This window comes from Phragmites australis, chromosome 21, assembly GCF_958298935.1.
Source record: "Phragmites australis chromosome 21, lpPhrAust1.1, whole genome shotgun sequence".
In the NCBI taxonomy this organism is placed as follows: Eukaryota; Viridiplantae; Streptophyta; class Magnoliopsida; order Poales; family Poaceae; genus Phragmites; species Phragmites australis.
In genome coordinates, this window is record NC_084941.1 from 12,909,617 (window position 1) to 12,925,046 (window position 15,430).

Consider the following 15,430-nt stretch of genomic DNA (forward strand, 5'->3'; position numbering starts at 1 on the left):
CTCCCATCCAGCCACCCAGACCCACTCACCACCCTCTAGCTGCCCCTGGTGGTAGCCCTAACCAGACTGCCATCTCCCAACGGGTGGGCTACCAGGGATGGTGGGGTTGGCGCCACAGGCGGGTTACCAAGGCGGTGGTAGAGGCCTGTGCCATGGGGCGGGGAGGGGGGACACTATCATAGAAAGGGTCATTCCTACTCCTATTTCACTACTAAGCTAGTAAGAATCAGTAGTGATAGTGGTTATCACTGTCGTTTCATAACATAAACCACAATGATGTTCAAATTATCATTGTTAGTTCTTAAAACGATGTGGATAAAAAGATGTGCTTTTTATAAACCATTAGTGATAATATGTATCTCAATCGGTTCGTATTCTAAACCAACAGTGATAATATTTATCACTGTCGATTCTTAAAAAGGCGCGCATACAAGATGTGTCTTAGTAACCGATATCGATAATATTTATCTCAACTAGTTCGTATTCGAAACCAATAGTGATAAATATTTATCATTGCTAGTTCTTAAAAAGATGTGTCTTTAATAACATACAATAATAATATTTATCACAACTGGTTTATATTCTAAATCGGTAATGATAAATATTTATCACTACCGGTTTTTAAAAAGATGCTCATAAAATACGTGCCATTAATAGCCGACAGTGATAATATTTATCACTGTCGGTTCGTATTCTGAATTGGCAGTGATACTATTAATCATTCTCGGTTTATATTCCTAACCAGTAGTGATAATTCTTCTATAAATTAAACACGTCTCCCTCAATTACGCCCATCTTATTTTGCTCTCCCTGAAGCAGCTCCTGAGGGGTAGTGGTGATCAAAGTAGAGCGGTGGTCACTGGTTGTCTCCATTGCGGCCGCTTCTACCCCTCATGCCCGACTTCAACACCACTTACATGAGCTCCTCGCTGTAGCCACCGTTCGTCGAGATCGACATCCGTCGTGCCCGTCGTCTCTTGAGCCAACGCGCAGCCACACATCTTCCCTGTCTCCTCAATCCTCTTCCCATGGTCTCTTCTCACCGTCTCATCATCTCCTCTCATCGTCCTCCAAGCAAATAGCCACCTCGTGTACGTTCGTCAAGCCTGTCGTCTCCCGAGCTAATGCGCTGTCGTGTGCCTTTCATGTCTCCTCATCTCCTCTCTCTATGTCTCCACTATGCACGTGAATATTGCGTGAAGATGGTTGTGGCAATAGATAGATCTAAATGAATAGCAAAAAATACATTTTCTTCAAGCTAAGTTAGAGTATTAAAGATTGTGCCTTTTGTTGTTCGTTTAGACTTACTATTGTTACTCAAATTGTAAATTCACTCAGCTAGCGCAAGATGTATAACGGAGGTGGCATGGTTGCTGTATCAGGAGCTCTTTTACATGGAACATCGAAAGAGCTCCTCATACAACAACTTCACAACATCTATTTCTGTTTTTAGATTTAGGTATAAAATACTTTACTACGAACATTTTAGCATGAGGTTTTTTATCTTAAATTGACATCAAACTTAAGACATATCCCATACTGAAGAGTTCACGATAGAGTATTTTTGCAAATCTAAAAGGATTATTATTGTCGGTTCAAGATATAAACCAATAGTGATAGTTGTTATCACTTTGGTTTATGTTATTAAGGTAGTAGGGTTATCACTACCGGTTCAAGACTTAAACCGATAGTGATAATTACTATTACTGTTAGTTTAAGGCTTAAACCACTATCACTGTCGGTTTATAAGCCGGTAGTGATAATCATGATTTATCACTGCCGCTAATTCACTGTTATGATGCCAATTTTAAACCGGCAGTGAAGACATTTTTCTTATAGTAAGGGCAAAGTCGACATCTACTAGGAGTCAGACGTAACAGAACGCAGATAACAATTATGTCAATTTTAAACCGACAGTGATAATATTTTCTATAATAGTAATGGCAAAGTCGATATCTACTAGAGTCGGACGCAACAGGACTTAGACGCTAGGGCATACTGGGAACAAATGGGCTGTGCAACGGGAGAAACACCTCCCAACCGTTTTCACGCGCCTAGTTGTTTTCCTAAGAGTGTTTCGGCAGATTCATATGGAAACATTTCTCCTCTAACACTGTTTGTTACGTATTCGGCTGAAACTGTGGAGAAACTCTCCGGATTAAGGTATCCAACCGGACCTAAAATCTAAAATGATACTATATAGTTAGGAGTCCACTTCGTGGGTTGTGGGTATTTGGACAAGGAGATTGCTTTATGCATCTTTAGCCAAAAATTTGAATGATACCTGTGTGTAAAACCCCTGTCTTTCCAATAATTTTTCGGTGTTTTTGCTGATAAGCAAGTGAGATAGTGTTTATTACCCTGATCACGAAATTTGATTCCACAAATAGCAGATGCATTTCATTTCTGTATAAACTTAAAGTGTACTTGAAAGCATCGCAAGCTTCAGATTCCGTTTTCTTGGGCTCAAGAACCCAGGGTGCCGAATCCTCGAGGCCAATCTATACCAGCCGTTAGATCTAAAGCGGACGATCGAATCAGGACCGCAACCGGTGAGGATGCGGGGCCCTCCTCTCTCGTAGCTTCGGGCTCTCGCCTCGGCTCCGGCGCCGGGCGCAGCCGCTCCCTGTCCTCTGTTGCTCCCCATTAATATACTACCCAAAAGAATTCGCCAGCACCGAGGGAGCAAATAAAAAAGCCAAATATTGCAGCAAAAACCGGAATAAAATACCGAGAAGATCCAGCATAAACCAAAGGCGCCTCAACCAAAAGGCAGAATTTTTTTAGCCAAGAAAGCAGCTTTCTTGCCACTCCCATAGTCCCATGGCACTATAAGGCAGAGAGAGAGAGAGAGAGAGAGAGAGAGAGAGGCCGTGTTGGCCTGGTGAGGAGGGCCGGACGCCGTAGGAGGGAGGAGGCAAGGCGGTGAAGCAATGGCGGTCGCGGCCTGGGCCGCATGGCTGCTCGTCCTCCTGTGCCGCGGCGCTTGGACCCCGCGGCAAATCTTGGTCGCCGCGACCACCGACGCCAATGATGGTGGGGAACCTGAATCCTGCCTTGTCTGGGATCGCATTTCCGCCTTCGCTTTTGTTCCTCTTACAGTTATTGGTTGCTATTCTGCTTCGTGTGCTCTCCTTTAATGGGCGCCATGGATTCAGCTGGGATTTTGCTTTGCTGCTGCATTGGTGCCATGAACTGATTTTCTTCATCTTCCACTACTGGTGCTGCATCTGCTTTCATCAGTTGAATCTCGTGCTGTTGGGTGCCCAAAAGTATGGTTCTTTTTAATGGCGGTTTGGACAGATTTGGGACTTGGGAGTTCTGGGAACTTCGAACTGTTTCCTCGCGCCACCTAATCTTCAGTAGTTGTCGGCATACTCCAATCACCTTTGCTGATTGATACCAGTGCTTTGACGGCCAGTTTGAGCTAGAACATGCATTGGGTTCTTTGGGAAATGTTGCATCTTTCTCCTGCTCCCTGGTTTCTGAGCCAAATTTTGAAGTACTTACTTTCTGTTGTTCCTAATACAATTTGCTTGGAGAAAGTGGGGATTTTGGCATATGAGAAAGTTGGGATACTCTCTGGATTAATGATTGGATTGGAAGTTTTAGTTCAAGGAAAGGCATGTCAATTTTAGTTCAAGGAATTTTTACTCAGCTAACGGCTTCAATGTTTCGATCCAAAATTCGCAAAAAAAAAAAGTTTCGATCCAAACTTATTAATTCGATCAAAACATCCAAATTTGTTTATTTGATCAAAACCAGTAAAATTGCCCAATATGGATCTGTGATATCATTGCACATGGAATTTAGATCACTTTTGCTATTTGTGTTTGTGCTTCATTTCGTCGCCTCTCATACTATGGTACCCATGACGAAGAGAACACTCCAACTTTCCATCAGAATAGCAGAAATTTATTCAGTGACACTCTATATCTAATGTAGTAATTCTTCTCTTTCTGCGATGCAGTTACTGCCCTCAACACGCTGTTTACCAGCATGAATTCGCCTGGACAGCTGCAGGGTTGGAAGGTGAATGGTGGTGACCCGTGCAGCGAATCGTGGCAGGGCATCACTTGCTCTGGATCCTCAGTAACCGCAATGTGAGCTTCATAATTCCTGTCGCACTTGGGTCGAAGCTCAATTTGTTGCTTTGTGCCTTTGCCTAATGTGTTCTCTTCGTCATGGGTACCTTAGTAAATTGCCGAGCTTGGGGCTCTCTGGAAATCTGGCCTACAACATGAACAACATGGATTCACTAGTTGAGCTGTGAGTTCCGTTCATGTCTTCCCTTCACTCCTGTCCTTTGTCTGGGAGTGTTCGTTGTTGACTAGCTTCTTCCCAATTCATTGCAGAGACATGAGCCAAAATAATATCGGTGGTGGCCAACAGATCCCGTACAATCTTCCAAATAAGAAGCTTGAAAGACTGTAAGTCTTTTAGATGTGGGCATTTATACTCTTTTTTGTCTGATGACATGTTGTCTGAATGAAATTTTGATTTGCAGCAATCTGGCTGGTAACCAGTTCTCTGGAAATGTGCCGTTCTCAATTTCCACAATGTCTAAACTTAAGTACCTGTGAGTAATTTTTGACCAGAAACAGGATCTGTATTGAATTCTACGTTGTGTTTGAAGGGTTAAATGGAATTTTATATGTATATACAGAAACCTTAATCATAACCAACTATCAGGAGATATCACTGATGTATTTTCCAACCTCCCAAGTTTAACAACCATGTGAGTACTTCCTCCTTTTCCTCTCCTATTTTTGTAGCTCTCAACTTGACTATTTACTCGTCTAGCTTTCTGTTGACATTTTCATCATATGCTTTCTCTGATTATATTTCTGTGGAAATTGCTACAGTGACCTTTCCTTCAATTCTCTTACTGGTAATCTACCACAAAGTTTCACTTCTTTGTCAAGCCTGAAAACTCTGTAAGAAACACGACTGAGGAATTTAATTTGATCTAACTTGTGTTGCTAGTTTTTATGCTTATAAAGCTGTAACCCATGTCACGTTCTTCTCAGGTATTTGCAGAACAATCAACTTACTGGCTCAATTAATGTGCTTGCGAATCTTCCCCTTGATGATTTGTGAGTAAATCAATGTACAATACATTAATGGGGTATTTTACATACTTTTCACTGTATTTCATTCTACTTCTTTGAGTGCAGGAATGTTGCAAGTAATCGCTTCACTGGTTGGATTCCTAATGAGCTAAAGAAGATAAATAGTCTACAGTATGTACTATTCAACTTTTGGTTTCGTGATGCTGTGGAAGGCTGTATCTTCAGCTAATGATGTGGATGTTTACAGAACCGATGGCAACTCTTGGAGCACAGGCCCAGCACCTCCACCACCACCATTTACGGCTCCTCCACGTTCGCGCAACCATCAGAAAAGCCCAGGCCAGCACTCCAATGGAAGTAATGATTCAAGTTCTGGCGGAAGCTCTGGCATAGGTGCTGGAGCCATAGCAGGCATTGCCGTATCTATTCTTGTTGTTGGAGCAATTGTTGCATTCTTTTTGATAAAGAGAAAACAACGAAAAGGTGCAATGCCAGAACACTTCGAACAGCGCCAGCCATTCAATTCATTCCCTTCAAATGAAGTTAAAGGTGAGTTTATCCGATGTTTGGTATGCCTAAATAGATGCTTTGGTTTATAGTGTGATAGGCTGATGAATGGTTCTACAAACACTGCAGGTATGAAGCCTATTCAAGAGGCTACCACTGTAGAGGTGGAGTCTTTGCCTTCTGCCGCGGTTAACCTGAAACCACCTCCCAAGATTGGGCGAAACCAGTCATTTGATGATGATGATGATTTTGCAAACAAGCCTGTTGTGAAGAAAAGCAATGCAGCACCAGTCATGGCAACTGTTTATTCAGTTGCGGATCTACAGATGGCAACAGATAGCTTCAACATGGACAACCTTGTTGGAGAGGGTACTTTTGGACGTGTGTACAGGGCACAATTCAGTGATGGAAAGGTAAAACATATTACATTATTCTTGTTGCCGTTACTGTCTAACTAGGCAAAGTTGTGTAAAATTGTTTTCATGAGTTTGTAAGTTACTTGAAGGTCATTTATTTTTTTACGAGAACAGTAGGGGATAGCCCTACTAGAAATTCTACTAATATAGAGATGTACAAATGTGTAAGTACACAAGGGATCGACAGAAAATCCCCCAATTCAGAGCTTTGGGCTCAAAATTCAATTTAGAATTACAAGATTACATCCTAGTTAAAAAAATACAAGATTGCATAAATTATATAAATGCTTCAACTAATTAAAGGTTATTTATTGCTTGCAATCATTAGGTTTTGGTAGTCATGCAAAGCTTTGCTTTGAATGGAATAACTTTTCTGCATAAATATACCTAATGAAGTAGGAGGCATAAACAGTTATCAATTCTTCCTGATGAGAGAGATTGAACTTCAGTCTTTTAAATCGCAACTGCACCGATAAAATATTGAGACTACTGTTCCCTACTAGTTCAGCATTCCAGTATCATATTTTTCTTGTGTTTTACTTGCTACCAAATATTTTGGTTATGTAAAGCAGTTCAGTACCACATGATATCGCTTAACTTTTTTCCTTTTACTCGAGTTAGGTTCTAGCTGTGAAGAAACTAAACAGTACTGTGCTGCCTAGTCAATCATTAGATGATTTCTACGAGCTGGTGTCAAACATTTCAATGTTGCACCATCCCAATCTCAGTGAGCTTGCAGGCTACTGCATGGAGCATGGACAACACTTGCTGGTTTATGATTTCCATAGGAATGGTTCACTGCATGATATGCTTCATCTCTCAGATGAATACAACAAGCCACTCAGTTGGAATTCCCGTGTTAAGATTGCATTAGGCTCTGCACGTGCACTAGAGTAAGTGAATGATCTCTCTCGTCTCTCTCAACTGATAATTAGCTGTTCATTTTGGTTACATTACTGAAAACTGTGCAAATCATACTTCAAAATTACATGCTTAATGCTTGCTTTTTGTCCACTTTATGCCATTACCATGATACAAGTTTGATAAAAGAGTATGTTTCTGACTGAATTAGTTGTTCATGGCACAATATCTGCATTCTCTTTGGTGCATGAAACTCTGTAAGCACCTGATCATTTACTCTCTACATACCCTCCTGTAGGTATCTTCATGAAATTTGTTCTCCATCTATAATTCACAAGAACTTCAAATCATCCAATATTTTACTGGACACGGAGCTCAATCCTCATATTTCAGATGCTGGACTTGCAAGCTTTGTTCCAGATGCTAAATTCCAGGTAAAGCTCAAGGCAAATTTGCTACAAGAAACATGTTTAGAAGTATATATAGTAAAGAAAGACCCAAGTCCACGCTGAATTAGTTATTGCTCGTGGACTTTCTAAGGTGTTGGGCATATGAGCCTGTAAACATTAGACATGAAAGCGCACAAACAAATCATGTAGTGTGATAAGACCTTGCCTTCTCAAGTTGTACCTGTGCTTCACAGCCGGCCTGGGCTTGAGCAACCTGTTAGGGGGCGCCGTGATCACCTCTGGTAGTCACGGAAGAGATCAGAACAGAGGGAAATAGAGAGAACTAGGCAGAATGGCACGCTTCGCTGTGCCCGTCTCCAACACAATTTCTTCCAAATATGTGACCTGACCTTTCTGGGTCTAGAACCTTTTAGCATCAAAATCTTTGTCATATGCATAATACTGGAAGTATCCAAATATGTGACCTGACCTTTTTGGGCCTAGAACCTTTTAGAATCAAAATCTTCATCATATGCATAATACTGGAAGTAGCTGCCAGCATCTTGTTGAGTTTTTACACCTCAGTTTTCAAATTTTCAACCGCAGCTATGAATCATGAGAAGTACTTTTAACGAAGACACTAAAAAGTATGTGTGATTCCATATTAAATTTTGGTTCTCCAGGAGACTCAATTCGCATTAGAAGTACTTTTAACAAAGACACTAAAAAGTATGTGTGATTCCATATTAAATTTTGGTTCACCAGGAGACTCAATTCGAACCACACAATATGCCTTTCTCCTCCACACCGCAAGCATAAAGCTTCAGTTGGGACCCAAGGGAACTGCAAAATTTCCCAAAATCAACCAAATTTCCAATTCAACATCCAAAAAACAATTGAACCAAAAAAAATATGCACACCATTAGTTCGTGGTTTCACTCAGTTTGAGTCGTATTGGCTTTGGAGTGTGTTACTAACTATCCTAGCAATGATGCTATCCCAGGTTTCGTAAGCTTACAAGCGGAGCTTGACCTTCTAGAGCATGTTCTTGGCCGATTGTCCCTGCCTCCTATGCTCGAGCTCCCTGAGCCGCACCTTGACCATCCGCACGGGCTCCCACTCCTCAGTCTCTTCCCACCTCCACCTGTTCGCCCTGGTGCCCCTTCATGATTCACCCTCGAACGCCTTCCTGATCGCGGATAGGTCTAGCCACGTCCGTGTCGAGGACGCGGAGGAGGTGTAGACGCGGCGGAGGCTCGCGAAGAGCTCGGGCTCTGGGACCGGCGCGCTAAGGAAGGTCTCGAGCACCGCTCGCGCTGGAGCTCACCTCGTGGTTGCAGCGGCGCGAGATGAGGGTGATGATGACAATGGTGGCGGATCCAGGCGGTAGTGGCTCGAACCCGTCAGTGGCGGCATGGATTCGGGCGGTGATGACGTGATGGTGGCCCGGTCTAGGCAGGGTGACTCGAGAGGAAGGTGGAGGCGCTGGCACAGGAAGGGCTGGGGCTCACCTCGTGGCTGAGGCAACGTGATATGAGGGCGATGACGACGATGGTGGCTGATCCAAGCGGTAGCTGCTCTAATCTGGTGGCGACGGCATGGATTCGAGCGGCAGCAGCTCTCCCCGAGGCTGGCTCGGGCTCCACGGGTGGCGGCGACACGATGGCGGCCTGATTCGGGCAGGGCGGTGGGTGGAGGAAGCCGTGGGGCTCGTTTTGGTGGCTCGCGAAGGGTGGGGATGCGGGGCACCGACGACTAGGGGCGAGGAGGCGGCGGAGCGAGAATGCGAGGATTTTTGTGCCGGCGATGGGGGTTCGCGGAGGGAAGACGTTGGATGTCTCTAGGCCTCACGCGTCGTGGGTGCTGGCGCCAGGGCCGGGGCTTGGGCCCATCTGGTAGAGACACTACAGAAGCTACAGTGCCAAAGGCAGCTGGGAGCTCGCCAAGTCTTGGAACTTTAGGATATGTTATAGATAGCCTAGAGGGTAGGGAGAGAAGAGGAAAGAAGGGAAACCGATCTCTTATTGACCTATTCGGCCTGTGGCCGACTCCTATATATAGCGAGCTAGGGAGGATCCCACCCGGCCTACAAGACTCCTATTCAAACCTTTTATCTCTAACTTCATCTCTAATTTAAATCTAGCTCTATCTCTTAACTCTTATATCTAATTCTCTCTTGATTCAAACTAACCTATTCTATTATCTCTCTAGTCGAACTGAACCAAAGACCAAAACGACTGGATTACAAACTAACTGGACCTAAACCGATTCTGGATACCTTGCTGCGCCACTAGCCACCTTTGTTGCGTCGGCTATAGTGCCTGCCAGTCATAACATAGTGATTCAAGATAAACAATAATAATTTCTCTCAAATGATTTACACCCACATATGACTGATCGGTTCTATTCTTGATGTTGCTTCAAAATAAAACTTTGCAGGCTTCGGACCAGGGTTCTGGATATAGTGCCCCTGAGGTGGACATGACCGGCCAGTATACCCTGAAAAGTGATGTCTACAGCTTTGGAGTTGTCATGCTGGAGCTCTTGACGGGTCACAAACCATTTGACAGGTATGCCTTTCATTACTTGTTTTCTGCACTGCGTTAACCAGTTGTCTATGCAATGATTGATGATTTGGTGCTCTGGTGACCTGACTATATTTTGTAACATCATCGCAGCTCTAGACCCCGGTCAGAGCAGTTACTTGTCCGGTGGGTGACTCCCCAGCTACATGACATTGATGCATTGGACCGGATGGTTGATCCAGCACTCAAGGGTCTATACCCTGCCAAATCCCTCTCCCGTTTCGCCGATGTTGTCGCCCTGTGTGTCCAGGTATGAGCTTCATTCCCCTTGCACAACAACACATTTGTATGCGGATCTAACAACTAACCAAAACGAACCAAACCTTTGCTGACAGCCTGAGCCTGAGTTCAGACCTCCGATGTCTGAGGTGGTGCAAGCGCTGGTCAGGCTCGTTCAGAGGGCCAAAATGACCAGGAGGATGCTTGACGGCGAAGAGGCTTCTCGGCGACCAGATGAACAGGACCCGGAATTCATTTAACAAGTGAAACAATAGATCTTATGTTGAACCAGGACCCTATCTTACTGTTGTGACTGTATTAGTCTTGTTCCCTTAACACCTAATGCAGAGGAACAAAAGAGGGGAAAAAACAAAGAAATCAAGTTTTATCGGTACATAATCACAAGCTATGTTCCGTATAATGAAATATACAGGTTGGTGTTGTACGACACTGAGAGCGAGCATGTGGCAGGCGTTGCCTACAGTGACCTTGATCGTACTTACTTTCTGAAAACTAAGCTACCGTACAGCGTGAACAATATCCGTGAGAAGTAGTAATACTTCAGTGTCCATGAACAGCTACGATAATCAGGGTTACCATCGGCAAAAGAATTTTTTCTCGCATTTACTGGATGGATTTTTCAAATTTTAAATCCGGTAATGGAAACGAACTGGGAATAGTAAAATTTGAAGGTTCCCTAAATTTGATTTGAACCTATGAAGTTTGGCAAAAAAGAAAAAAAAACTGAATCAGATTTGACTGGTTCCTTTACAGGTTTGATTTTGATTAGGACGTAGTGCTAAACTATGTAAACCGGGTATGTACAGGAGCGAAGCTAGAACTAAAAAGAAGAGGGTGCACAACTTCGTATACCTACAGCAACACATATAATTTCAGGTTTTGTGCAGTGGCCGCAGCCATTGCCATCCAGCGGTGGTGACGGTGGTTACTGATACGCTCATGGCTTTCTTGATACATACATGACGAATTTGTTCCTTATTATTTATATTTTTTTTAGAGAATAAACTACTAAGTTTTTATGTTGTTTCGTTGTTTAGGAACATGAAAGAAGTACCACAACCTTACTCAAATGTTACTTCTTAAAGGCTAAGTCTACTCGGACTTGAGACTAAGCTCTAGTCGTGATCGTGGTCGAAGTCGTGGACGTGGTCGTGGTCGTGGTCGAGTCTCAGGACAGCAAGTCAGTAAAACAGACATAACTCTCGCATACGAAGTCCAATTGAGATGTTCTTGGACTCGTTGGAAAGCTATTGACGAGACCTTTCCAATGGATCTGGTCTCACCCTTAAATTCCTTATAGATTAATCAGAGTCATTAAAATAAGGTACTGCATCACCATTTTGGATCCTGTCGGGTCTTATAATTGTGTCGGGGTCAGAGTCCAGGTTATGCACGCCTCTTTCTATAGTTGCATAACCCTAGTTCGACCTCCTCATGTTCCCCTATATATACGCAGTAGCCGTCATAGTCTAGGCTCGGGTTTTGCTTAGATTATTCTGTTTTATACAGTTTCTCCGCTTGTTCAGTTTGTGGAACTCCAACTCGATTACTTCATTAGTAATTAGCAATATTCAGATTACATCTACCTATTCTTGCTTGTGTTCTCGATTCTCTTGCAAGAAAAGACTTCTTGGTGATGTCAACTGCGTCTTAGCACGGTTGATAACCATAGAGTAGTGGTGTAGTGGTTATGAGAGTTGTTGATATGTTCTGTTCGGAGCCTTTGGATCATCAACGTTGAAACTCCACCAATCAACCTACCATATTACCTTTCGAAAGATTGGACAAACACACATCAAGTGGTATCAGAGCCTCGGTTGTCCGTTAGGTAATCTCAGTTATACCCTTTTGTTTCATCGTTTTCTATTACCTAGAGTGCAGAAAATTGCCCCACGAAAATATTTAGATCTTAGTTTTTCTGCTGTCCAAACCACTTTGTGCCTTCGCAATTTTGTTTTCAGTATTCGCGTTGTTGAGTTTGAGTCCATCGTCGGTGTCTTTGTTGCTGGTCGAGTCATCGTGATCTAGTTTATAGTATCGAGTCTTGCTGTTTAGTCATCATGTATCTCGGCCTGCCCTTGTGTGTAATAGCCGAGATTGGGTCTCTAGTTGAGTCAGCCATCTACTCGGGTCCCGACTAGTCACTCTGACTACCTGCTCGGCGTCGACCAATCACTCCGACCACCCACTCGAGGTCTGACCAGGCACTCCGACCACCCACTTGGGTTCCTGACCAGTCACTCTGACCACCTAGTCAGAATCGCCCACCTTCTCGGATCCGACCACCATAGCCGAAACAGAGGAAGCCAAAGTTCAGAGAGAGACAGAGAGTATATTTTTATTACCTTTATACCCCTGCTCTTTGGAAAAATTTTGTGACCCACGTACCTCATTAATCTTAGAAAAGACAGTAAAAGAGTTTTTGAGTTTGTATCACATTCGAAAAAAAGGAAAAGAAAAGCAAGCAAGAAGCAAAGAGTGTAAAAAAAGAAGAAGTAAAAAGTACAAAAAAGAGAGAGAATTAAAAAAAAAGAGAATCAGTTTGCATTACGAATTTTGTTACTTTGTGCTTGTGTCTGCTATAGTTTTCGGCTTGCTTGAGCTAGTTGTAGGAACGTGTTCAGCCAGCAACTGTGACGAGTACTGTAGACTTTTATTCAGCTTTGCTAATCTAATTTCAATTATTGCTATTACTTGCTACTAAATACTGCCTGTCCATGTTATACCTTCTCTCGATTAGAACGGTTTCTCCCCTTGCAATTACCTCACTCGCACCCGATAAAGTATCACAAACTAGCCACTGATTGTGCCAACTGTGGTGATTAATAAGAATACTTGCAAGAGTGTGGTAAGACGTTTGAGAGTGTGTGACTCCACTTCCACCATCTAGTAGTCGATAGGGAAATTTATCTTTCGTTGTTTTCTATCTTTGAATAATCATGGTAGGAGAAACATCAGATGCACATGAGTGTGTTTTGAGGAAAGAACTCATAATGATGTTGAATGATCATCGATAAGCTATCAATGACGACATCTATAAGAAGATTACGGAGACAAACCCTACATTACAATAACTTAATGATAGTATTGTCATGCTCAATACACGCTTTGATCAAGTGCTTAATCAGCCACCAAACCATGGGTGTGTGATCCTCATGGCGCAGCCCATGAGCAAGAGGAGTCTGTTGCAGATGATGAAATTTTGAGGCAAAAATAAGACGCATTTGATACACGATAACGGGACCGATTAGACTTCAACCGTCAAGATATGAGAGGTAATAATTTTTAGAAACAAAACCTAAATGTTAATGATGATCCATTTGCTAAGGTTAAGTTTACCATACCATCTTTTGCGGGTGCTTATGATGCTGAAAGGTATTTAGATTGGGAGATGACGGTTAAACGGAAGTTTAATGCTCATTTAGTTCCTGAAGTACATAGAGTTAGGCAAGGCACTAGTGAATTTAAAAAATTTGCAATTATCTGGTGGAATAGAGTATGCATCGATGGATTAGCGCTTACCACATGGAAGGCTTTAAAGGTTTCTATACGTAACAGATTTGTTCCACTCTCTTTTAAACGTGATTTACGTAAAAAATTGCAGTGCTTAAACCAATGTGATAGATCCGTAGAAGAATATTATCAAGAGCTACAAACTACTATGTTGCTTTTGATATTATTGAGGATGAAGAGGCTGCAATGACACGCTTTTATGGAGGGTTAAGGTGTGAAATTCAGGATATAGTTGATTACAAATAATATAATAGTGTTTCTAGATTGTTTCAACTTGCATGCCTGGCAGAAAAAGAATTGCAGGGACGACAACAGAGGCCAATGAGCAATTTTGAAAGCACAACCACTTCAAAATCAACACCGGGATAAGTCAAAATAGCCCCACATTCAGCTACACGGTTTGCTGCCCCCTTCTCGAGTAGGACGCGTTCAGTAGTACCTTCGACACCATCGCATGCTCCCGAGGTAAGCAAATCCATAAGTGTGCAGGGTCCAACCAAGAGCTCTTCTTCGGTTGCTTCTACATGCCGATCGACTGGGATTGTATGCCACCGATGCAAGGGAATGGGCCACGTCATGAAGGATTGCTCAAGTCAGCGAGCGTACATTGTAACAGAAGGCGGTGGATATATAAGTGTCGGTGATGTTGAGGATGAATATACTCTTGCAGCTAACCATGCAGGTGTTGAGGATGGTCGTGGGACGGATATCAACTATGAGGAAGTGTTCGATGCTATTGCCACAGAGGATTATCAGATCCTCATTATGTAGCGAGTGTTAAGCACTCAAATGGAGCAACTGGAACAGCTACAACGTCACAATTTGCTTAAGATGTTTCTCATAGTCAAGTATTATCGTGTTTGAGTCATTATTGATGAAGGAAGCTGCAATAACTTGGTAAGTTTAGATCTCATTAAGAAGCTTGCCTTGCCGACAAGAAAACATCCTCACCCTTATTATATTCAATGGTTCAACAACAGTGGTATGGTGAAGGTAATGCAAACAGTTAGGGTGTATTTTTCTATTGGTTCATACCATGATTGTGCTAATTTCGATGTAGTACCCATGCAAGCATGTTCACTTTTGTTAGGATGATCATGAGAGTTTGATACTGATGCAGCACATCATGACAGAAGTAATAAGTACACCCTTATGCATAAAGGAAAGAAAATAACTTTTCTACCTTTAATCCCTGCTAAAATTGTGAAATGTAAACAAGAGACAGCTGAAAATAAGAGAAAAGAGTTTGAGAAAGAATTTGAAAATCAGCAAGTCTATGTTATGTTTACCACTAAACCTGACCTTACTGAAATTATTGATAATGATCTGTCATGCTATGTTTTGAAATGCAAAAAGTTCTTAGTTTCAATGGAGAATATTTCTAGTTCTTTATCTCTTGCTATTACTAACTTTTTGCATGATAGCAAAATCAACAAAGCAATAGATCAAGAGAAGAAGAAGTTGCTTGAGAGCCCCACCACCACTGCTACATCTTCTCCCACAGGTTGTAATATCCACTTCTCACCTCCTTCTTATGATGGTTTTGGTGCCGAGGAGTACATTGATTGGGAAATAGTAATAGATAAAATGTTTGCCCAATGTCGAATGTGTGAAAAAAGGAAGATTAGGAATACCGCTTGTGTTTTAATTAGTTGTGCATCTATTTGGTGGAAGAATTTATGTGCATCTAAAAAGGTTTCACGAACTTGGAACAAGATGAAAATTCTTATAAGAGAAAGATTTATTACTCAATCTCATGCATCTATTTGTAAAGAAGAAGTGCATCTTTCAGAGGATGAAACCCTTGTTGCCCCTCCACCTGTGACTAATATTTTCCAGGAAAAAGA

The 15,430-nt window shown here is 42.4% G+C and overlaps 1 protein-coding gene across 1 annotated transcript; it reads left to right on the plus strand.

The window, feature by feature from the left end:
• Positions 1-2,648: 2,648 nt before the first annotated feature.
• LOC133903690 (protein STRUBBELIG-RECEPTOR FAMILY 6-like) lies at positions 2,649-10,498 on the plus strand. The gene is made up of 16 exons (XM_062345130.1): positions 2,649-3,036; positions 3,971-4,103; positions 4,198-4,269; positions 4,356-4,430; positions 4,508-4,579; positions 4,667-4,738; positions 4,866-4,937; positions 5,031-5,096; positions 5,178-5,243; positions 5,320-5,621; positions 5,709-5,992; positions 6,617-6,888; positions 7,155-7,290; positions 9,685-9,815; positions 9,924-10,080; positions 10,166-10,498. The coding sequence occupies exons 1-16, from the start codon at positions 2,934-2,936 to the stop codon at positions 10,307-10,309; spliced, it is 2,157 nt and encodes a 718-aa protein (XP_062201114.1). The 5' UTR covers positions 2,649-2,933; the 3' UTR covers positions 10,310-10,498.
• Positions 10,499-15,430: the final 4,932 nt, after the last annotated feature.